Source organism: Theropithecus gelada, chromosome 10 (genome assembly GCF_003255815.1).
Source record: "Theropithecus gelada isolate Dixy chromosome 10, Tgel_1.0, whole genome shotgun sequence".
Classification (NCBI taxonomy): domain Eukaryota; kingdom Metazoa; phylum Chordata; class Mammalia; order Primates; family Cercopithecidae; genus Theropithecus; species Theropithecus gelada.
Window position 1 is genome coordinate 67663325 of NC_037678.1, and position 24246 is coordinate 67687570.

Genomic DNA, 24246 nt, shown 5'->3' on the forward strand with positions numbered 1-24246 from the left:
ACAGTCTGTAGCTTTCGTTAGCTTTTCAGGAGGTGAGTGACTCACAACAGCTCAAGAATCTTGGGTGGGAAGTCTGACTTATAGCCCTGAGTGCTGGGCACTTCCCATCTGGAGGAGTGTGTTCAGTATGCAGGAATGGGGAAGACTAGCTCCTACGTGCTGTCCTGAGAGGAGCAGGTCAAGCAGCGGGAGCTACTTTTGCTGAGAACAGAAGTATAAGAATAAAAATCCAGCTTTGTGAAGATTTTCATGTAGAATACAAATTCTTTTTATTTCTTTTTTGTTTTTTTTGCTTTGTTTTGTTTTATTTTGAGACTGAGTCTGGCTGTGTCGCCCAGGCTGGGCACAATCTTGGCTTACTGCATCCTCCGCTTTCTGGTTCAAGCGATTCTTGTGCCTCAGCCTCCCAAGTAGCTGGGACTGCAGGCATGTGCCACCACACCCAACTAATTTTTTTGTATTTTTAGTAGAAATGGGGTTTCGCCATGTTGGCCAGGCTGGTCTTGAACTCCCAACCTCTGGTGATCCACCCACCTCGACCTCCCAAAGTGCTGGGATTACAGGCGTGAGCCACCACACCCAGCCTATTTATTTGTTTTTAGAAAAAATAATATACACCTAAGATTTTTTTAAAATGGTACAAAAAGTACAGCAGAGAGTTTGTCCCCCTCCCTGTGGTAACTTTTTACCAGTTTCTTAAACGTCCCTCCAGAGATACTCTATCCATGCCCAGTCGTGGATGGGGGAAAGAGGGAGAGAGAGAGACTGACTCCTTACTGTTTGTACAGATGGTAATGTAAATAGGTAATATAAAATAAGCACTGCTCTGTCTCTTTTTATTAAACTTACCTTGCCAAAAATTATACTCTAGCATATATAGAATTATATGATTCCTTTTTGTAATTATATAGTATTTTATTATATGGGCATACCATAATTTAATTAGTCCTTCATTAATGGAAATCGGTATGTTGACAAATTCACCTTCCAAAGAAATTACTTGTTCATCTTCCCACCCTGTTGCCTGTAGCCTTCCCAGTACAGAGCGTTATCAGACTTTTTTGTATTTGCCAGGCTGATACGTTTAAAAAAAAAAAAAAAAAAGGGTGTCTCAAACAGATATCTATTTCTGCGTAATTATTTTATGGAGATGGAAGTCACATAACATAAAATTAGCCATTTTAAAGTGAATAACTCAGCGGCATTTCATAAATTTACAGTGTTGTGCAGCTACCACGTCTATCCAGTTGCACATTTTCATCACCCCAAAAGGAAACCCCGTACACATTAAGCAGCTACTTCCCATTGCCCCTTCTCCCCAACCGCTGGCAACCGCCATTCTGCTTTTTTCTCTGTGGATTTACCTATTCAGATTACTTCATATACAGTCATGTGTCACTTAGCAATCTCTATCCTTCTGAGAAATGCAGTGAGGCAATTTTGTCATTGTGTGAATGTCATAGGGTGTACTTGCACAAACCTAGCTGGTGTGGCCCATGATACACTTAGGCTGCAAACCTGTACAGCATGTTTCTGTACTACATACTGTAGGCAGTTGTACCATAATGGTATTTGTGTATCTAAACATAGAAAAAAGTTATAGTAAAAATACAGTATTATAATCTGATTGGACCACCGTCTTCTACATGGTCTGTCATTGACCGCAACAGCGTTAATGCCGTGCATGACTGTGAACAGAATCATATAGCATATGGCCTTCTGAATCTGGTTTCTTTCACTTGGCATAATGTTTTTGAGGTTCATTCATGTTGTATCATGTCAGTACTTCATTCCTTTATATGGCTGAATAATACTTATCATATGTAGATACCACAGTCTGTTTATCCCTTCAGTTAACGGACATTTGGGATGTTTTCATCTTATAGTGCTGCTATGAACGTGTGTGTACACATATTTGTGTGCGCACCTGTTTTCAGTTCTTTGGGGTATATATATAGGAGTGAAATATGCTGGGTCATACGGTAATTTTATGTTTGACTTTTTGAGGAACCTTAATGTAGTATAAGTGAGGTCAAACGTCATAGCCACTCACTAATTTATAGGGAGGGTGTGTGTGTGTAGAGTATCACTCTTGCCCACACTGGAGTACAGTGGTGCGATCTCGGCTCACTGCAACCTCTGCATCCCAGGTTCAAGCAATTCTCATGTCTCAGCCTCCTGAGTAGCTGGGACTACAGGTGGCTGGCTGATTTTTGTATTATTGGTGGAGATGGAGGTCGCCATGTTGACCAGGCTGGTCTTAAACTCCTAGCTTCAAGTGATCCACCCACTTTGGCCTCCCAAAGTGCTAGGATTACAGGCATGAGCCACTGCGCTTAGCCTTGTCAATATAAAAAATTTTAAAAAATCATTTATTAAAAAAAAAAAAAAAAAAAAGGCCATGAGCAGTGGTTTAAGTCTGTAATCCCAGCACTTTGGGAGGCCACGGTGGGTGGATAGTTTGAGTCCAGGAGTTCAAGCCTGTCTTACTTTATCTCTACTCCCATTCACTATTCCCTACTTTACCTTGGGTTATTTTGAAGTAAACCCCAGACACACATTGTATAATTTCACCTGCATATATTTCAGTGTTTTTACAAGATAATGACTTTTAAGAAACGTAACTCTGTCATCATATCAAAAATTAATGGTAATTCCTTGATATCCTGAAATATCTAGTTATTTATTAATTTTTAATTAGGTGTAATATTCAAATGGTTCCAAAAAATCTGCAGATTCAAAAGTATTTATTGAAAAGTTTCCATTCCACTATTATTCCCAGTGACCTAAATTCCCTTTTCCACTTGATGGACATTTTGACTATTTCCATCTTATGGCCGTTTACTGTGGCAGCCACTGCTCTTGGCTTCTTTTCTGTCCTTCCAGAGAGATTTAATGCATATTCAGGCAAACATGAACAGGCATTAGTCTTATTTTAAAGAAGGTTAAATGACAGAGTCAGGATGTGAATCTGGATCTCCCCGCCTCCAAAGTTTATGATGTTCTACTATGCCGATCAGAGTTTCCACCTCACTCATTGTGAATAAAATGAGACTGGCCGGGCGCGGTGGCTCAAGCCTGTAATCCCAGCACTTTGGGAGGCCGAGACGGGCGGATCACGAGGTCAGGAGATCGAGACCATCCTGGCTAACACGGTGAAACCCCGTCTCTACTAAAAAATACAAAAACTAGCCGGGCGAAGTGGCGGGCGCCTGTGGTCCCAGCTACTCGGGAGGCTGAGGCAGGAGAATGGCGTGAACCCGGGAGGCGGAGCTTGCAGTGAGCTGAGATCCGGCCACCGCACTCCAGCCTGGGCGACAGAGCCAGACTCAGTCTCAAAAAAAATAAAAAAATAAAAAATAAAAAAAAAATAAAATGAGACTGGTGGAAAGAAAAATTGGGTGATTATTCAGTTTTTTTCTTTACCTTAAAAAAAAAGTTTATCTTCTTTCATCCTGCCAGTAAATGTTATAGGAAAATTAGAAACTGTAGATGAGTAATTTTAAGAGAAATGTTTATATTCTCTCCTACTCAGGAACAGCCACAGCAAATCCCTTGGTATATATGTTTTCATTCCTTATTTGTGTATTTTAAAGAAGTAAATATTTAAATTTTTGAAGAAAATGAACTTAATTAAACTCATATTGTTTAAATAATTTACTCTCTCTAACAAGTAAACAGCTGTTTTGAGTCACTGTATAAAGATGTATGTGTCATCATTCTTAGTATCTATGCAGTGTTCCTTTGTATAAATGTATCATTGTATTTAATTAATCAGCTATTGATGAACATTTAGTTATCTTCACCTTTTTGCTGTTACAGAAACCACATCAGTGAACCTCCTTACACAGATATTCTCTTGTAATATGACTGGTTATTTCCCTGTGGTAAATCCCCAGAAATTGACCTCTTGGCTCAAAGACACACAAATTTAAGGCATTAAGATTATTCTAATATGCATTCCCAGTAGATTAAAAAGACTCTTTCCCTGTACCTGCTAAAAATTGAGCTTATGCCTATAACATAATTACTATTTACCTTGGCTTGACATTTCATTTTAAAAGAGTAGCTTTAGCTACTATCAGAGTAAGAATTATTCCTATCATGCAGATTGTTTGTTAGGGCTTTAGGGGTAGTTTTGCTGGTCTCTGTTTTGAAAATTTCCTCGCTTGTTCTTTCCCTGTCAGCGGCCCTTCTCAGCATCCCTGGCTTTGTTGAGCGGCTTTGCAAACTGGCGACTCGAAAGGTGTCAGAGTCAACGGGCACAGCCAGCTTCCTTCAGGAGTTGGAGGAGTGGTACACATGGCTAGACAATGCTTTGGTGCTAGATGCCCTGATGCGAGTGGCCAATGAGGAGTCAGAGCACAATCAAGGTATGGGAGGATGGGTCCCCTGAGTGATTGGGAGCTTTTCCATGGGCACCTGGGACCATTCTTGCTCTCCTTTCCAAGGAGGATTAATTGGAGATTTGCTCAAAGTAGTATTTTCCTCGAGGCAATTCTAGACCATGACTATTAAGACTCTTTTGATAGCTGGTTACAGAAACCTCACTGAACTCCCCAAAGTGGACTTGATTTCAGGGAGAAGGGCTTTGTTGCAGACCTGAGACAGCTGTGTCTCAGGGACTGATAAGAACCAGTAACCAGAACATTCTTAGGAACCTAGAAACTTCTCTCCTCATCTCTTTTTCTTTCTACAATGTTTCTTAGTCTTCTGTCTTACTGTGCCCTGTCTTTTCCTGGTCCCCTTGATGGGACTGGGCAGAAGACTGCCTATTAAATAAGAAGACTCCCAGTCTCAGCTGCAGCTTCCTGGTAAAGAACTCTGGCCCATCTTTGGTTAGGTGCCCATCCCTAAAGCATTCGATTCTGGCCAGCAGGTTCAGAATACACAAACCCAGGAATTCTCAGCTCCCAAACGAGGAATAGGTATCTCACTGGGAGTGGGAGGCCACCAGCTTTTCTTCTTCCCTCCAGCTCCAAATTGAAGAGGCTGAGTTCTCGGTAAGTATGGCAAAGAGGTCAGAGGCTTCCTTCCTCCACCCAACTCCATACTGCACTCACAGTATGGAAGCTCTATCCCACATACTTCAGGCCAAGAATTCTATGGCTGTGATCACCTTTGCCTAAGCTTGCTTGCTCATGTACAGAGGTTTTGCACTGGGAAAGGCAAGCCCAGAAGACTAGAGGCTACTGACCCTGCTCTGAGAATTTGCCCACAGAGAAAGGCAGTTAGTAAAAACAGAGTCTAGGGAAGTTCATGCCTGAGATTTTGATGGTAAGCAAATAAAAAGAGACAGGTATCTCTTCTTTTTTTTTACTCTTTTATTTTTTGTATTTTCTCTTTTTTTGAATAGAGAAGGGTTTTGCCATGTTGGCCAGGCCAGTCTCAAACTCCTGGCCTCAGGTGATCCACCCTCTTTGGCCTCCCAGAGTGCCAGGTTTATAGGCATGAGCCACTATGCCCGGCCAGGTACCTCTTCTTAATTAAGAACAAGGTGATGCACAGGCCAGCTAGTTCACCAGAGAACCAGGGAAGGAGACAGCTGAGAAGAACTCTCCTAAGGTCAGAACAAAGCTCAATTTCAAAAATCACCCCTTCCTGAATTTAATTGAATTAGACTTGGGAGCAGTGTATACTCCAGGGCATTGTCAAAAACAGTCGAGAATTCAGACAGCAGTTTAATAGAGCCTAACAGCTGGATGTAATACCAGAAGAGGCAGAAAGCTTTAATGTTTCTTTTGATTAATATTTTCTAGTATAACATTATATCTCCTTCAATTATTTCTTCACCGTATTTCCCAAGTTACTTTCTTAGAAGTTGCTGGCTGGGTGCAGTGGCTCACACCTGTAATCCCAGCACTTTGGGAGGCCAAGGCGGGCGGATCACCTGAGGTCAGGAGTTCGAGACCAGCCTGACCAACATGGAGAAACCCCATCTCTACTAAAAATACAAAATTAGCCGGGCGTGGTGGCACATGCCTGTAATCCCAGCTACTCGGGAGCCTGAGGTAGGAGAATCGCTTGAACCTGGGAGGCGGAGGTTGTGGGGAGCCAAGATGGCATCATTGCACTCCAGCCTGAATAACAAGAGTGAAACTCCATATCAGGAAAAAAAAAAAAAAAAAAAAGTTGCTTACCACATACATCTTAATATTTTTCAGATTTAAAAAAAATTTTTTTTGAGGGACAAAAAAACACACAAGACTAGAGAAAACAAAAAAATGGCAGAAGTAAGTCCAGCTTTATCAGTGATAACATTAAATGTGAATCGATTTAACCATTCAAAAGACAGATTGTTATATTGGATCAGAAAACAAGATCCAGTTATATGCAACCTACAGAAAACACACTTTCAATTCAAAGATAAAATAGGACAGTAAAGGACAGAAAAAGATGTATCATGCAGGCAGCATCCACAAGAAAGCTGGAGAGGCTGTACTTTTAAAAAGTTGGAGAGACAGAGTCTCACTCTGTCGCCCAGGCTGGGGTGCAATGGCACGATCAGCTGACTGCAACCTCCACCTCCTGGGTTCAAGCGATTCTCATGCCTCAGCCTCCCAAGTAGTTGAGATTACAGGCGTGGAGCCCATGCCCGGCTCATTTTTGTGTGTGTTTTTAGTAGAGATGGGGTTTCACCATGGTGGCCAGCTTGGTCTCAAATGGCCTCAGGTGATCCGCCTGCCTTGGCCTCCCAAAGTGCTAGGATTACAGGTGTGAGCCACCACCACCAAGCCAAAAGAGCTGGAGAGACTTTAAAACAAAAACTATTATCAGAGCAAATAGGGATATTTTGTAATAACAGGGTGAAACCATCGAGAAGATATAACAGTTATAAACACATATGCATCTAAAAACAGCCCCCAAAAAATACGTGAAGCAAAAACTAACAGATTGGAAGAAAGCAGTAGTTCAAAAACAACAGCTGGAGACCTTAACATACTGCTTTTATTTTTTTTTATTTTTATTTTTTTGAGACGGAGTCTCGCTCTGTCGCCCAGGCTGGAGTGCAGTGGCCGGATCTCAGCTCACTGCAAGCTCCGCCTCCCGGGTTCACGCCATTCTCCGGCCTCAGCCTCCCGAGTAGCTGGGACTACAGGCGCCCGCCACCTCGCCCGGCTAGTTTTTTGTATTTCTTAATAGAGACGGGGTTTCACCGTGTTAGCCAGGATGGTCTCGATCTCCTGACCTCGTGATCCGCCCGTCTCGGCCTCCCAAAGTGCTGGGATTACAGGCTTGAGCCACCGCGCCCGGCCATACTGCTTTTAATAATGGATAAAACTAAGCAGAAGATCAACAGGAAAACAGAAGACTTAAAACACCGTATACCAACAAGGACTAACAGACCACTGTAGACCACTCCACCCAACTACTACAGCATGCACATTCTTAAGTGCACATGAACATTCTCCAGGATAGACCATATGCTAGGCTGTTAAAAAAGTTCAGCAAATTTAAAACGATTAAAATCGTACAAAAGTATGTCCTCAAATCCCAGTGGGGTGAGTTATAAATAAATAACAGAAACTTGGGAAATTAATAAATACATGCAAATTAAGCAGTATACTTCTAAATAACCAGTGGGTCAAACAGGAGATCACAAGCAAAATTAGGACATATCTTGAGGGTGGGCGCGGTGGCTCACACCTATAATCCCAGCCCTTTGGGAGACCGAGGAGGTGGGTCGCTTAAGGTCAGGAGGTCCAGGCAGGAAAATCGCTTGAACCCTGGAAGTGGAGGTTGCGGTGAGCTGAGATCACACCACAGCCTGGATGACAGCAAGATTCTGTCTCAAAAAAAAAAAAACGGAAATATTTTGAGAGAAATGAAAATGACACTGTATCACTTACGGGATGCAGCTAAAGTGTACTTAGAGGGAACTTTAGAGCTATAAATGCCTACATTTTTAAATAAATCTAAATTGCCTGAACGTCTACCTTAAGTCATTGGGAAAAAAACAAACATCTCAAGAGGAAAAGGAAGTAATAGGATTAGAGTGAAAACTGGTGAGATAGAGAATAGAAAAACAATAGAGAAAATCTACAAAACCAAAGATGATTTTTTTAAAGGTAATCTTTAAAAAGATCAACAAAGTTGACAAACTTTTAGCCACACTGACCAAAAAAGAAAGGCTTAAATTACTAAATTAGAAATGAAAGAAGGTACATTACAACCAACCTTAAGAAAGTAAAAGGACTCTAAGGGAATACTATAAACCATGTAAGCCAATAAACTAAATAACCTGGATGAAATGAGCCAGTTAAAAGACACAAACTACTGCAGCTAACTCAGGAAGAAATAGAAAACCTGAAAGAACTGTAACAACAAGATTGAATAAATAATGAAAAACTGCCCACAAAGAAAAGTCCTGGCCCACGTGGCTTCACTGGTTAATTCTACCAAGTGTTTCAAGAATTCACACCAATACTTTCCAGACTCTAACAGAAAATAAAAGAGGAAGGAACAGTTCCCAGCTTATTCTTTGAGATCATGTTATCATGATACCAAAACCAGATAAAGACATCACAAGACCAGTATCTCTTATGATTATAGGTGCAAAAATCCTCAACAAAATACTAGCACACCAAGTATAGCAACATACAAGGATTGTATACCATGACCAAATGGATTTATGCAAATTTGGTTCAACGTTTGAAAATCAGTTTATGTAATACACTGTATTAATAGAATAAAGGACAAAAATCACATGATCGTTTCCATAAAAGCATTTGGGAAAATCCAACACCCCTTCTAGTAAAAACAAAAACTCAGGAGAGAACTTCCTCAGCCTGTTAAAGGGCATCTACAGAAACCCATGGCTAACATCATACCTAATGGCAAAAAATGGAAGGCTTCTCCCACTAAGATCAGGACCAAGATGAGTTCCTGATTGTTTCTGGAAGTGGCAGTGCTGTTGCCGCTTCTCTTCAGCATTGTATTGGAGGTTCTGGCTAGGGCAGTTAGGCAAGAAAAAGAAATTAAAGGCATGCAAATTAGAAAAGTAGTGAAACTCTTCACAGATGGGATGATCTTATATGTCGAAAAACCTAAGGAACCTACTATAAAAACCAATAAACTAATAAACAGGTTCAACAAAGGTTCAGACGGCTAATATTAAAAAATGAGTAGTATTTCTATACAGTAGCAATCAACAAACCAAAAATGAAATTAAGAAAACAACTTTATTTACAATAGGATCAAAAAAATAAAATACTTAGCAACTTAACAAGTGTAAAACTTACACTCTGAAAATTCTAAAACATCATTGAAAAATTAAACCCTAAATAAATGTAAAGATATCCCTTGTCTTTGAATCAGAAGATTAATATTGTTAAGATAACAGTATTCCCATACTGATCTACAGGTCAGCCTTGCAGATTCAACACAGTTTCTGTTAGAACTCTCAGCTGTCTACTTTGCAAAAATGGACTAGCTGATCCTGAAATTTATGTGGAAATGCAAGAGACTCAGATGAACAAAAACAGTCTTGAACTAGGCCGGGTACAGTGACTCATGCCTGTAATCCCAACACTTTGGGAGGCTGAGGCTGGAGGATCACTTGGCCTCAGGAGTTTGAGACCAGCGTGGGTAATATAGCGAGACCCCTGTCTCCAAAAAATTTAAAAATTAGCCAAGCCTCATGGCACCCACCTATAGTCCCAGCTACTCAAGAGGCTGAGGTGGGAGGTTAGCTTGAGCTCAGGAGTTTGAGGCTGCAGTAACCTGTGATCATGCCACTGTACTCCAGCCTGGGTGACAGCGAGAGACTGTCTTTAAAAAAAAAAAAAAAAAAAAAAAACCTAAGAGAATTCATGTCCTGACTTGAAAACTTACTACAAAGCTGCAGTCCACACTGTGCTGCCGGCCTGAGGATAGACATATTGATCAGAGTTGAGAGTTCAGAAATAAACCCTCATGCTTATTATGATCAATTGATTTTCAACGGGTACCAAGACCATTCGTTGGTGGAAACAGTAGTAGTCTTTTCAACAAATGGTACTGGGACCATTTCATGTCCACATGCAAAAGAATGAAGTTAGATCCCCTGCCTCATGTCATACACAAAATTAAAAGGGTCAAAGACCTAAATAAAAGAGCTAAACTTATAAAACCTTAGAAGAAAACGTAAGGATAAAGCTTCATGACCTTGGATTTAACAGTTTAGATGTCATACACAGTGACATCTGAAGCACAGGCAACCAGGTAAATAATAGATTGGACTTCATCAAAGTTAAAACTTTTTGTTCTTCAAAAAACACTATCAGGAAAGTGAAAAGAGAACACACAGCATGGAAGAATGTTTTTGTGGGGAGTACAGGGTTGGGACATTTTTGCAAATCATGTATCTAATAAGGGATTTGTATCTAGAATGTATAAAGAACTCCCATAACTCAATAATAAAAAGACAACCCATTTCAAAATATAGACAAAGGATCTGAATAGACATCTCTCCAAAGAAGATATACAAATAATTATTAAGCACGTGAAAAATGTTCATCATCATTAGCCATCAGGAAAATGCAAATCAAAACCATAGTGAGGCCAGGCACAGTGGCTGGCACCGTAATCCCAACACTTCGGGGGAGGCCAAGGCAGGAAGATTGTTCAAGACCAACTCGAACAGCAGAGCAAGACCTCATCTCTACAAAAAAAAAATGTTTTTTGGTTAGTCAGGCATGGTGGCATGTGCCCATAGTAGTCCTGGCAACTTGGGAGGCTGAGGTGGGAGGATTGTTTAGGTCCAGAGTTCAAGGCTGCAGTGAGCTGTGGTCCTGCCACTGCACTTCAGTCTAGGTGATAGAGGAAAAAACAAACCCCACAATGATATAGTACTTCATAGTCACTCAAATGGCTATCAAAAAAGGTGGATAATAAGGGTTGGCAAGAATAGGGAGAAATCAGAACCCACATTCACTATTAGTGGGCATGTAGAATAGTGCAGCCACTCTACAGTCTAGCAGTTCCTCAGAAGGTTAACATACAGTTATGTCATAGGGCCCAGAAATCCTACTCCCAGGTATATACCCAAGGTAAATGAAAATACGTGTTACTCAAAAACTTTTTCAGGAATGTTCATCACAGCATATTCATAACAGCCAAAATAATGGAAACAACGCAAATGACTGTCACCCGATGAATGAATAAACAGGATATGGTATATTCTTATTTATTTATTTTTTTTTGGAGACAGGGTCTAGCTTTGTCGCCTAGGCTACAGTGTGGTGGTGTGATCACAGCTCATTGCACTCATGGCAGCCCTGACCTCCCAGGCCCAGCCATCCTCACACCTCAGCCTCCCAAGTAGCTGGAAACACAGGTGCACGCCACCACACCCAGCTAATTTTTTTATTTTTTGTAATAAAAAGAGACAGAGTCTTGCTGTGTTGCCTAACCTGGTCTCAAACGATCTTCCCGTCTTGGTCTCCCAGAGTGCTGGAATCACAGGCGTGAGCCACTGTGCCAAGCCAGAATGTGGCGTATTTATACTAGCGGGTGTTATTCAGCAGTTAAAAAAAGGGAATGCTGATCGGTGCCATGACGTAGATAAACCCACGACATAGAAAACATTGTACTAGGTGAAAGAAGCAGTCACAAAAGACGGCATATTGCATGAGTGCATTAATATGAAGTGTCCTGAATAGGCAATTACCTAGAGACGGAAAACAGTTTCATGGTTGCCTAGAACTAAGGGGTTTGGTGGGAAATAGGAAGTGACTGGTAGTGAGTACACGGCAGATTTCGGGGGGTGATGAAGATACTCTAAATTTGATTGTGGTAATGGCTGCACAACTCTATGAATATCCTAAAAATCATGATATGGTTAATTAAATGGATGAATTGCATGGTATGTGAATTGTACCTCCAAGCTGTTAAAAAAAGAAAACAAATGAGTGTGCATGCCCGCAGAAAACGGAGTGCAGTGCAGACAGAGAGAGAGTGGTGACCGCTCCAATCGGCCTGGTAGAGCTGAAGAGACTCAGAGGGAAGCACAGGCCTCGTGAGCTGGTTTTCCCATCTTCATCCTTGGGACTGTCCTTGTTGCTAAGCTCTCCATTGCTTTGGAGACTGTTTCTTGAAAATATCCCAGAAAGTCCGTCAGGCCTGTACAAGCCAGGCACCAAAAGTTGATGGTGACTTGGAGAGGCGTCAGGCTGCCCCGTCTCTTGCTTCGCAGATGTTTGTTTCTCAGTAGGACTTGTGTGCCCCACACTGTGCCCACTGCTTCCATAAACATCCTTCCCTGCAGGACTCCCTAGAGCACCATGGGCTGGGTGCTGAGGATGCCAAGCACGCAAGATCACACAGCAGTGCACGACAGAGGCAGGATTGTGCGCGATAGTTCTTCAGGTTCATTTCACAGATTAGCCGACACTTAACTGTTCTGGAAGCTGGGCCAAGGAGTCCTAACATGGAAATTGAGTAACTATAGTTTTTTGCTCAAGGTACAGGAGAATAAATATGAGTAGATGGAATCTCTTAAATTAAAAATTTCTCCAGTAAATTTTTCCTGAGTCTTTGTCTCCTACCTGTTTAGTTCCCATTAAAAGCTTGGAGATGAAAAAGAAGAATACAAAGTAGCAAGCAAGCATTAGCAGATAAAAGTCAGTTTTCTGAAAACTTATATTTAGTTTCTAATTGTATGTTGCTTACTTCGGGCATTGTTTCAGGCACCTTCAATATATTCCCCTACTCCTTACAACGTTAAAGGGTGGGTATGGTTGTCAGTATTGCTGTTTTACAAAGGAGGATGGATACTGAAGCATGAGAGGTCCACTGATTTACTGAAGACCACCCAGTTAGTGATTGGGGTTCAAACCCAGTAGTCTGGCTTCAGGGTCTCTGCTCGTAACTACCGTGCCATGCTGTGTCTCAGTCACGCTTCATTCGGCAGCTTGTCGTCTTCCAGGGTTGTGATTTTAACATAACATGGCTGGGAAAAGTAGTTCCAAGTCTGTAGGATAGAGTAAGTTAGATTCTCTCTCTTTTGTTTTTTTGGAGACAGGGTTCAGCTCTGTTGTCCAGGCTGGAGTACAGTGGCACGATCTCTGTTGGTTCACTACAACCTTCACCTTCCAGGCTCAAGCGATCCTCCCACCTCTCCCTCTTCAGTAGCTGGGACTACAGGCACATGCCACCATGCCCAGCTAATTTTTAAATTTTTTTTATAGAGATGAGGTCTCACTGTATTGTCCAGGCTGGTCTCAAACTCCTAGGCTCAAGCAGTCCACCTGCCTTGGCCTCCTAAAGTCCTGGGATCATAGGCATGAGGCACCACACCCGGTCGGAATGAGTTAGGTTCTTCTGTCTTGACACTTTGCAGAGTATCACTGTGTTTTCTGTATGAGCCTTACCTGAATGTATCTGATAACCACTCCTCTATACCACATAGAGGCCTTTACAAAAGGGCTCTAGGGAAACAGTTCCTATAGGAGCTTGAGAGGACCTTGGCAGTTATTGATTCATCTTTTCACCTTAACAATGAGGAAACTGAAGGGAAGTCACTCTGCTAAGATCACCTAGCCTCTCCTGACTCTTGACCGATGCCCTTTTAAAATAATAGGGATCTAGGCCAGGCACAGTGGCTCACCCCTGTAATCCCAGCACTTTGGGAGGCCAAGGCGGGCAGAGCACTTGAGGTCAGGAGTTCGAGACCAGCCCAGCCAACGTGGTGAAACCACATCTCTACTAAAAATAGAAAAATTACCTGGGCATGGTGGCATGCGCCTGTATTCCCAGCTACTCGGGAGGCTGAGGCAGGAGACTTGCTTAAAACCAGGAAGCGGAGGTTGCAGTGAGCCGGATCGCACAACTGCATTCCAGCCTGGGTGACACAGCCAGACTGTAAGTAAATAAATAAATAAATACATAAATAAAGGATCTAGGAGTGAACGGGGGCTTCCTAAGAATCAGACGCTGGGCTTCTCTTATGTTCCCATTCAGTCTTCACAGTAACTCTAGCTGTCCGCTGCAGTAGTACAGAGCAGTCTAAGGCCTAGTGAGAGGGGACTGGCCCAAAGTCATAAAGCCAGCAAGTCTGACACATGTCAAGTGTCCAGTAAATATTACTTAGCTGCTGTTGATGTCAGCAGTAATGACATTGGATAAAATGAAAGTCTGCCTGTAGATAGTGTGTTCATCTGCATCAGTAGCATCAGGTGTGATACCCAGTCTGCTTTAGAAAGTGGAACCTTAGAAAAATTTAGATGGTTCTTTTGAAAAATTGGGAATTCTTCAAAAAGAATCCCTCTCGGGCTTCTGCAGTGTCCCTCATGGAATCTCAGTAGAACCAAGTAAGTAGGGCCATTTGCGACTTGAAGAGCGGTCCCCATAATTTGCTGTCAGACATCTGCCTGGGCACTTTCTGGGGGTCTGGTTGGTGGCAGGAGAAGGGGATAAGCAGGGAGGGATGGGTCATGTTACTGTGTTGGCTGTGTCCGAATATTTTTTCTTCATGTAAAAGTAGATGAGATACAACTACTGCAGAGTCCATTTCTCTGAGTCTCTGAGCTTACCTGGCTTCTGGGGGTGTGGAGGGAGTTTTGCAGCTTTCAGGGTCTCTGTTCAGGCCCAAGGCCCAGCTGAATGGCTATGCTACAAGTCTGTTCAGAGCAGGTTCGAGGGACGGAAATGTGTTTCCTCACAAGCCGTGACTCAATCCTCTCTCCGGTGGCTGTGTCAGCCTCCATTGTGTTCCCTCCTCCAGGGGCTTCTGAGGAGAATGGCCTGCCTCACACGTCAGCCAGGACCCAGCTGCCCCAGTCAATGAAGATTATGCATGAGATCATGTACAAACTGGAAGTGCTCTATGTCCTCTGCGTGCTGCTGATGGGGCGTCAGCGAAACCAGGTGGGCCCCTCTCCAGCGTCTCAGGACACGGGGAGCAGGTGCTGCCCGGGCGCTCGTGGTATACCAGGTGCTCCATAGGGCCTTCTGTTGGAATGGCTCTTGCTCTAGGCTGGCAGAGCATAGGGGTATTTCTCCTACTGTTCTACCCATCAGGAAACCAGGCTGATTCCAGAACCGGAGTCTTTCCACGGTGCGTTGCTGTGTGGAGCGTTTCTAGGCATTCCTGGTTGGTGCTCAGGGCAGGAGCAGGCAGTTGCCTCTGTGAGGTGAAGATTAAAGGGTTAAAAACTGGCAAGACTGGCCCTGTGGATGTGCTGGAGGAGCTGCCAACCTGATGTGGGCTCAGGGCAGTGGGACAGAGCCCAGAGCTATGTCTGCTTAGGAAAACTGGGCAAGTACAGGGGCTCTAGATGTGCAGGACTTCCCTGAGTCTTGAAGTAGTTCCAAGATGGAGGAGGAAGGGCCCATAACCTACAGTAGAGGAAAAAGGGCTTGGAAGAGTGCAGCCCTCCTCCTCAAGACTGTTGAGAAGTAGCCCGCAGACCACGCCCTTCTCCTAGGGAGGAAACCAGGCATGGGGGCAGGAGAGGTTGGGGTCTCAGCAGTCCTTCCACACCTTTCTGAGTCAGACACTGGACTGTCACAAGTCTGGGCAACAGCAGTGCAGTTACCCCCATTTTACAAGTGAGGATGAAAACGTCTGGAAGAGAATGAAAGAGTGTAGCAGGCGGGACAGGGCAGTGCCCTGGGGAGGAGTGTGTGTAGTCACTGGAACAGTGAGGCAGCTGGGGGACGGCCTGGAGAAAACAGCCAGGAGAGGAAGGCTGAGGGCTCGCAGGGACCAGGTCACGTCAAGCTGTCACAGGCCATTTTAAAGACTTTTGTGAGAAGTCATTCCTCTGACTGCTTTGGGAAAGACTGGAAACAGCAAGGAAGGGAATAGGGTGACCATTAAGGGCCCTCATAATAGGGCCAAGAGATGATAGCAGCTAGGACCAGCATATTGGTGTTGGGACTGGTGGGAAGTGGTTGCATTCTGGATACATTTGAATGTGAACTAAGCAAATAGGAGAATGGATTTACCATGTATTGAGATGGTTAAGACTAGCAGGTAAGGGGGTGGAGGAGCAGGCTTAGGAAGATGGGGAGCTGCGTTTTGTACAAGGTAGATTTGAGGTGTCTGATGGAATTGGCACTTGGATTGATTACCTGCAGCTGCTGTTGGGGAGATGGCAAGGCTGGAGGTGTCACTTTGGGAGTCCTCAGCATATGGTTGTATTTAAAACCAGGACACTGGATGAGATCCCACACTGATAGCCACAGCATTGGTGTCCCTTCCTTCCATATGGAACATGTTTTTTATAAAAAATAATTGTAGGGACAACTTTTATGCGTTGAGTGCTATTACTTTTTTGAGGCACTTTCACAGTTATTTATATTTGAAATAATTGTAGGGACAGCGTCTATGTGTTGAGTGCTATTACTTTTTCGAGGCATTTTCACAGTTGTTTGAATTTTCAGGTATTTAGTAAGTTACACAACAGGTGGTGACTCTGTGTCCCCACACTCGATTCTTGAGAAAGCCAGGGCATAAACTAGGCTGTGCTCTCGGGGACAGGCCTGGATAGAGCCAGAATTTAAACTCTGCTGCCCTGCCTCCTCTGTCTGCCATCTCACAACAGTTCTCTGTTCCCTGAGCCTTCTTGTTTCCACATTGCTATGAGTCGTTGCAGTCTTGAGTTAAACTGTATGATTACAGCGCTGCTTCCTTGGGAAGGGACCATTAGTGACCTTGAAATCCTGGCCCCCCAAAATCACTTTCACTAGCATGTTCTTGTTTGCACAGTCAGCATTTCCTGGGTTTCTGCTGTGTGCCGGGCACCATGAGGATATGGATTCCCAGATCCTGCCTACACTGGGTAGCAAGGGAAAGGATTTCCTTGGCCAGGCCTCACAGAAGGCTTCTTCCTTAAAGAGGCCTTCTTGTTAATGGGCAGTTGGGCCAAGTTCTGTGACCAATCTTGGCCAAATTGAAATCTCAAGACTGGAAAGGCTCCCCAAATGCTGTCAAGTTTCGTCCCTCTGGTGCTAATGAAAATCATCCATATAGCAGTCGTTTCTTTTAGTCATTTCTTCAAGCCCTGAGTAGCTTCCACATTACCTCACTGAGCCTTTTCAACAGCTCCATCGTCCCCCATCGCCTTTTCTGTCAAGGGACTTGAGCTCAAAGAATGTTGCCGAGGGTCACAAAGCTGTCTTATGAACCCAGGGCTTGCTGACTGCGAAGCCTGAGCTCTTACCCACTGCCTCCTCAGGTAGAGTGGCACTTCGTCTCACCCACCTGCCTACCATCCTCCCATAGAGCAGGCCACGGGGCTGGACCTGAGAGTAGGAATAATTCATTTTCACGTGAAGAAGCTGCTATTTTCTTTTTTTTTTTTTTTTTCCTTTTTTTGAGGTAGTCTTGCTCTGCTCCCCAGGCTGGAGCGGTGCGGTGGCGTGATCTCAGCTCACTGCAACCTCTGCCTCCCGGGCTCAAGTGATCCTCCTGCCTCAGCCCTCCAAGTAGCTGGGGTTACAGGCGCACACCACCATGCCTGGCTAATTTTTGTATTTTATTTTTGTTTTTGAGATGGAGTCTCCCTGTCACTCAGGCTGGAGCGCAATTTCTGCTCACTGCAACCTCTGCCTCCTGGGTTCAAGCAATTCTCCTGCCTCAGCTTCTTGAGTAGCTGGGACTACAGGCATGCGCCAGCACACCCGGCTAATTTTTGTATTTTTAGTAGAGACGGGGTTTCACCATGTTGGCCAGGCTGGTCTGAAACTCCTGACCTTAAGTGATCCGCCCACCTTGTCCTCCCAAAGTGCTGGGATTACAGATGTAAGCCACCATGCCCGGCCCTAATTTCTGTATTTTTAGTAGAGACAGGGCTTCACCATATTGCCCAGGCTGGTCTCGAAATCCTGAGCTCAGGTGATCTGCCCATCTTGGCCTCCCAAAGTGCTGGGATTACAGGCGTGAGCCACCATGCCTGGCTAAGAAGCTGGTATTGTTAAGAGAAAAGGGAAATGATGTAGGAGAAACCTCAAACCTAAATACTGGCCTGAACTTAGGAGACCCAGGGTCAGGTCCAAGTCTGCCTCAGAAGGCCCCTCTCTTCCCAGCTGTGTGACTCACCCCTAATCTCTTTAAGCTTGGGTTTCTAGTCTGTGCAGTGAGGCAGTTGCACTGGATGAATTTTTGTGGGCCATTGTTGCAACGTTTTATAGCTGTGTGACCTGGGCCTGGCTTAGGGCCCTTTGAGTGAGACAGGAAGGCACATGGCTTGGTAAACACCATAGATGTCAGCCGTACCTCCCCAACCCCAGTTAAGCAGGGCAAGGTAGACCCAGGCTGGGTTTTAGTAAAGGCCTGAGTGGCACAGCAGGTGTCATTTTACATCAGCCTCAGTCTTAACAGGTTCTGGGCTGCTTATGAGTCTAACACTGGCCATAATTTCTAGTAGAAATTATGTAGTAATTTCTAGTAGAAATTATGTAGTAATTTCTAGTAGAAATTATGTAGTAATTTCTAGTAGGCTGTGATTTCTAGTAGAAAGAGAATAGTCACCTCTGTTACTTTCAGTGGCAAAACCCACAGTTACTTTTACATAACCTAATATGTTGAAAGGAGAGGTCCATTGGAATGGAGGCTGCCAGGGATGTCTTTGTCAGGTTCTGGTCTCCCAAGATAAATGCATACCTGTAGTGGGCTGGAAAGGGGCAGACTTTAGGATCAGAACACCTGAGTTAGGTGCTGTTGCAATCACTGACCTTGCCCAGGCTGGTCTTGCTGAACTTCTCCCCCTTGTAAAATGGCAGTAAGCGAGCAGTGGTGCTGTGTGCAGAGCTTTACATGTGCTTTCTGACTTGATCCTTACAACAGCCCCGAGAAGGGCTAGTAATAGCCTTACGTTATATAAACAAATTTTAAAAAGGAAATCATTCCTGTTGTTCTGTTTTAAAAAGATTTAAGTTAGTATCAATGAAGCCTGTTTCCCCTCTGATCATTGACATTCTGATGGTTCCATGAAGCAGCTAATTTTACCAGTTATTAGTATATCCTTCTAGAGACATTTTTATGCTTACAAAAGCGAATTGTATTCCTCTTTTTTTATACAGTCAGTAATATAGCATGAACGTACTTGCTTTCCCAGTATAATCTCTCGGCAGTTGTTAAGTTCACGACATACAAAACACCTTGATGTTTTTTTACTGGTGCCGTATATCCCATTGAGTGGCATACCGTAATTTATTTTGCTAATCCCTGTTGATGGAAGTGTAGGTTATATCTATTTTGGGGCATTACAAATATTGCTGCAGTGAGTGGCATTGTAAATATGTGTCATTTAGTATTTATATGGATCTGAATGTAAATTCCTAAAGTGGAATTGCTGGTTAAAGGGATTATGGATTTGAAATTTTAGAGTTACTGCGAAACCCTCTTCCCTGTGCACGTCATAACAGTGTGCCCTCCCACCAACAGCATGTGAATGTACCTGATGCCCAGGTCACCAACATGTTCTTTTAAAGCTTTGTCATCTTTCCCAGTCTGAAAGAGTGAAAAATCAGAGATGTTTGTAGGACTCCTTATAGAGGAATTTCTTTGCTTGTGGCATGAATTGCCAATGTCTGTTCTTTTTTTGTCATATTTGGCTTGTGACTTTGCTTATTTTGAGTTTTGCCATTCAGAATTTTAAAAGGTTTGGGTGGTTGATGTCAACAAGCTTCTTTTTGAGCTTCTAGGTTTAGTGTGATCCTTCAGAAAGGCTTTTCCAACTCTTAGATCATTTTTTTTTAATTCTTTGCAGAGATTTTTCTGGATCTTAGAGTTTTTTAATAGTCGTATCTTACTTTCAGCTGAAATTTATCCTAGTGCAAAGCATGAGGGACATTTTCATGTTAATATGAGGAGACAAATCTTAAGGAATTTAAGGTTACCAAGTTTGCACATGGTAAAGCTAAGAGTCAAACCCAGGACTCTTGAATCCCAAAGGACTCTTGAATCATACGCAGGACTATCTGAATCCCAAACTCATGCTTCTGTGGTAGGAACTATCATACATTATGACTTGTAGGATTATTGTGAGCATTAATGAGTAAAGTTAGAAAGTGTGTTTGTGTGTGGTAGGTGTAGGGGATACATGGATGTTTTCTTCAAACCCCAGCACTCCTTACTGACAGTTAGTTGCTTTCTTCGTCCTGAATGTCATTATCGTGTGTACTGAGCACGAGGTTTTGCTAGATTTTTCAAGCACATTTGTCTTAATTAATACTTTTTCCTTCCTATCCCGTCCAGGTTCACAGAATGATTGCAGAGTTCAAGCTGATCCCCGGACTTAATAATCTGTTTGACAAACTGATTTGGAGGAAGCATTCAGCATCTGCTCTTGTCCTCCATGGTCACAACCAGAACTGTGACTGTAGCCCGGTAAGCAGGAGACCCCTGGGGACAGACAGATGGTACCTCACTGGCTTGGAGTAGTTGTTTCAAGACCTGCTGCTGACCCTTTGACCTTTTTTCCTTTGGGAGTAGAGCAGAGACTAAAATTGTATTTTATAGTCCCCTAATTGGAAGCTACCTTGGAGTAGGATCTGAGTGAACCCCACTCCCCACCCCAGCCTATGCAGAAATCCCTTTTAAGATGTTCCTAGGCCGGGCACAGTGCACATGCCTGTAATCCCAGCACTTTGGGAGGCTGAGCGGGCAGATCACTTGAGGTCAAGAGTTACCGGCCTGGCCAAGTATGGTGTTGGGTGCCTGTAATCACAACTCTTTGGGAGGCTGAGGCACCAGAATTGCTTGAACCCAGGAGGCGGAGGTTGCACTGAGCTGAGATCACGCCATTGCACTCCAGCCTGGGCAACAGAGTGAGACTGTGTCTCAAAAAAAAAAAAGAGTTCCTGCCTGAGGCCCTCTAGCCAACTTCCCCTTGTACACCTCTGTGATGGGGATCTCATTTCACTCCAGGCAGGGGGCTGCCCACTGCATGAGCTAGCAGCATGCTTTTCCTTATTTGCTGTTTTATCCTATTGTAATTTTCATCCACCTGTAGAACCGTGCTCCCGGGCGCGGTGGCTCACACCCTTAATCCCAGCACTTTGGGAGGCCAAGACGGGCAGATCACTTGAGGTCAGGAGTTCGAGACCAGCCTGGCCAACATGGTGAAACCCCCGTCTCTACTAAAAATACAAAAATTAACCGGGCGTGTTGGTGGGCACCTGTAATCCCTGCTACTCGGGACTGAGGTGGGAGAATCGCTTGAACTCGGGAGGTGGAGGTTGCAGTGAGCTTGGATCACGCCACTGCACTCCAGCCTGGGTGACAGAGCAAAGACACTGTCTCATACCAAAAAAGGGGGATTTGGTTTTTTGAGCCCAAGGACTCTCCTTTACCTTGTGTTTCTCACAGTCCCCTTGAGAGAGCTCTGAACAGGACATTGGAAGACTTGTAAGAGCTTGAATGTATCACTGAATCTCTGAGCCTCTGTTTTCTTGCCAAAGGAGGATAATACTCTTTCCCCTATTGGCCCCCCGGCTAGTTCACAACCTTCTGACCAGCATGAGGAGGAAGGTGCTCTGGGACCTAAAAGTACCACACAGCCATCAGGGCCCGGTGCCATGGGGCTCTGGTCTCTTCACTGCACTCTGGGGACTTCCCTCAGTGACCTGTCTTCCGCTTTATCATTTGAGTTTTTAATTTCAGGCAGATATATTTTGCATTTCTAGATGTTCTGTCTGGCTCAGTTCGGAAACTGCTTAGCCATGATGTTAATATCTTTTTTCTGCTGCATATTCTGTTTTTAATCATTTTTAAAATACTTTCTTAAGGTCTCTTTCGATTGCTCATGGGGTACTAATGCTTGTGTTTGAGTCTTCAGACCTCAGGGTGGAGTGTTACCTCGTGTTTTGTAATGTCTATGGAGAGGCCACCAGAATTGCTTGAACCCAGGAGGCAGAGGTTGCCCTGAGCTGAGATCACGCCATTGCACTCCAGCCTGGGCAACAGAGTGAGACTGTGTCTCACCAAAAAAAAAAAAAAGTTCCTGCCTGAGGCCCTCTAGCCAACTTCCCCTTGTACACCTCTGTGATGGGGATCTCATTTCACTCCAGGCAGGGGGCTGCCCACTGCATGAGCTAGCAGCATGCTTTTTTATTTGCTGTTTTATCCTATTGTAATTTTCATCTGCTTATAGAACCGTGCTCCCGGGCGCGGTGGCTCACACCCGTAATCCCAGCACTTTGAGAGGCCGAGGCAGACGGATCACTTGAGGTCAGTGGGGCTAGTTTGCCCCATGGGTACCTGTGTAGCCTCAGCCCTGGAGGCATTTCTACAGGGCACTTTTGCTTTTGTCTGCCAGATATGTCAGGTAGCTGTCCCAGGGCAGTTTTCATGTTTCATGTCTTGGCCCTGCTGCCCCAGTCGTGTGAGCGCAGGGTTTCTGCTGCTCTTGGGAGGGCTCCCTTCCCCCGCCAGCAGCACCCTGGCAGACCCAGGCTCCCTGGGCTGATGGGTCAGGCCTTTCTAACCCTTCTCTCGCCAAGTGTACATGCTCCCCAGGCTTTACAGGAACCTGAGACCCTGTCTGGTCCCTGCAGGGCATTAAAACCCAAGCGTTAGTGTGACTAGGTCTTGTCGCCACCGCTCCACACTGCCCTCAGCTACTGAGTATCAGTTCCTTGGCTCACGACTCCAAACTCCTCGGTCCTTTCTTCATTTCTGATTCCTGTGGACTTCCCCCCCTCCTCCCCACACGTTTTGTTTGTTTGTTTGTTTTTGGGACAGAGTCTCCATCACCCAGGCTGGAGTGCAGTCAGTGGTGTGATCTCGGCTCACTGCAACTTCTACCTCCCAGCTTCAAGTGATTCTCCTGCCTCAGCCTCCTGAGTAGCCAGAATTACAGGCGCAGCAACCATGCCTGGCTAATTTTTGTATTTTTAGTAGAGGCAGGGTTTGCCGTGTTGCCCAGGCTGGTCTCAAGCTCCTGACCTCAAGCGGTGTCCCCGCCTCGGCCTCCCAAAGTGTTGTGATTACAGGTGTGAGCCACCATGCCCCACCTTATTTTTTTTTTGAGTGTACTGGCATGTTTTTAGCAGGAAGGGGGCCACATTAGCTTACACTGTTGATCAGATGTGGAAGTGAACAGATGGTTTTCTAACTAAAGAAAGGTCCTCATGGTGCATGAGGACAGAGGCTCAGAGAAGCAGGCTCTCACCAGGGTGTCTGTTTGTGTTGTTTTGGAACTTGTGACTGTGGTCTTGACATTGAGGCTGTGCATGTGTTTCAGGACATCACCTTGAAGATACAGTTTTTGAGGCTTCTTCAGAGCTTCAGCGACCACCACGAGTAAGTACAAGTGTGTCCCTGCAAGGAGAGTTGTTGGACTGTCTTTTGAAGGCCTCAGTCTCTTTGGTCCGTGACCTCGGCTCGAGAGGAGGCCCTAGAGCTGGTGGAAGCCCGCTGTCCCCTCAGTGGTAGCAGGTGTGACACTGCAGTCGGACCTGCCATCTATCCAGCCTTTCTTATGGCAGGCACTGCCCCTGAGCTTGCTTCTAGCCCTCATAGCCACCCCAGGAACTGAGTATGGAAGTCGTTGGCCCCTTATTACCTTTGGAATCAATGGATCTCTCAACCTACTGCTCCTCTGAAGCGAGAGTGGACAGCGTGGCTATTCCCAGGAGCCGGCAGGAACCTCAGACAGGCAAAGCCAGCTGCTTACTGAGCAGCTGGGGATTCTTCCCTCCACAAGGAGGTGTGCTCCCGTTTTTCTTGAAAGACATTCTGTGCTCATTTATTGTTTAACCTTCGATGGAGAATGTACGAGGAAAATTACTCTCTGCTGTAAGGAAAACAGTGCAGGAAGGGGGTGACTAGCAGCTGACCCTTGGCCTTGGCATTCGGGAGATGATGTGGGGACCTTAGCGAGAATTTCAGTGAGCTTAGCTCCAGCCAGCTGCGTGTGCACAGGAAACTGGGCCCACTGTTGCATAACTTCTGATTTTTTCGGCCAAGGAAAGCCAGAAATTAAGATTTATGTGAAAGGTCCTGATTTTAAATGTTGGTTTAAATTTTTTAAAAACCTTGCATTTGAGCTAACAGAACATGCCTGGAGACAGCTGTGGCCCCAGGGCACCTCCGTCATATGCACCCGTCCTCTTTGATAGATTTTCTGGCTGAAAGCCATAGAAGGGCTCCAGGAAGCATGTTAACCTTCTGAAAATGGCACCACGTATGTTATGGAACTGCGCTGTTTTCCCTGAGGAAGTGAGTCTCCGGCTTTCATCGGACTCTTCAATCTGAGTACTCTGTGGGATATCAGGACGAAATGCAAACAGCCATGGCCTCTGCTCTCACGAAGG

General features: G+C 44.5%; 1 protein-coding gene across 4 annotated transcripts in view; it reads left to right on the top strand.

Moving 5' to 3' along the window:
* Nucleotides 1–24246, top strand: part of TRPC4AP (transient receptor potential cation channel subfamily C member 4 associated protein) — an 88075-nt gene that overhangs the window by 54011 nt on the left and 9818 nt on the right. For 3 of the 4 annotated variants that reach the window (XM_025400171.1, XM_025400175.1, XM_025400173.1), the window contains 4 exons: nt 4188–4373; nt 14681–14847; nt 20186–20317; nt 23175–23233. In XM_025400171.1, coding sequence (XP_025255956.1) covers nt 4188–4373; nt 14681–14847; nt 20186–20317; nt 23175–23233 — 544 coding nt within the window. The remainder of the gene's footprint in view (nt 1–4187; nt 4374–14680; nt 14848–20185; nt 20318–23174; nt 23234–24246) is intronic. The other variant, XM_025400172.1, reaches the window with a different exon arrangement.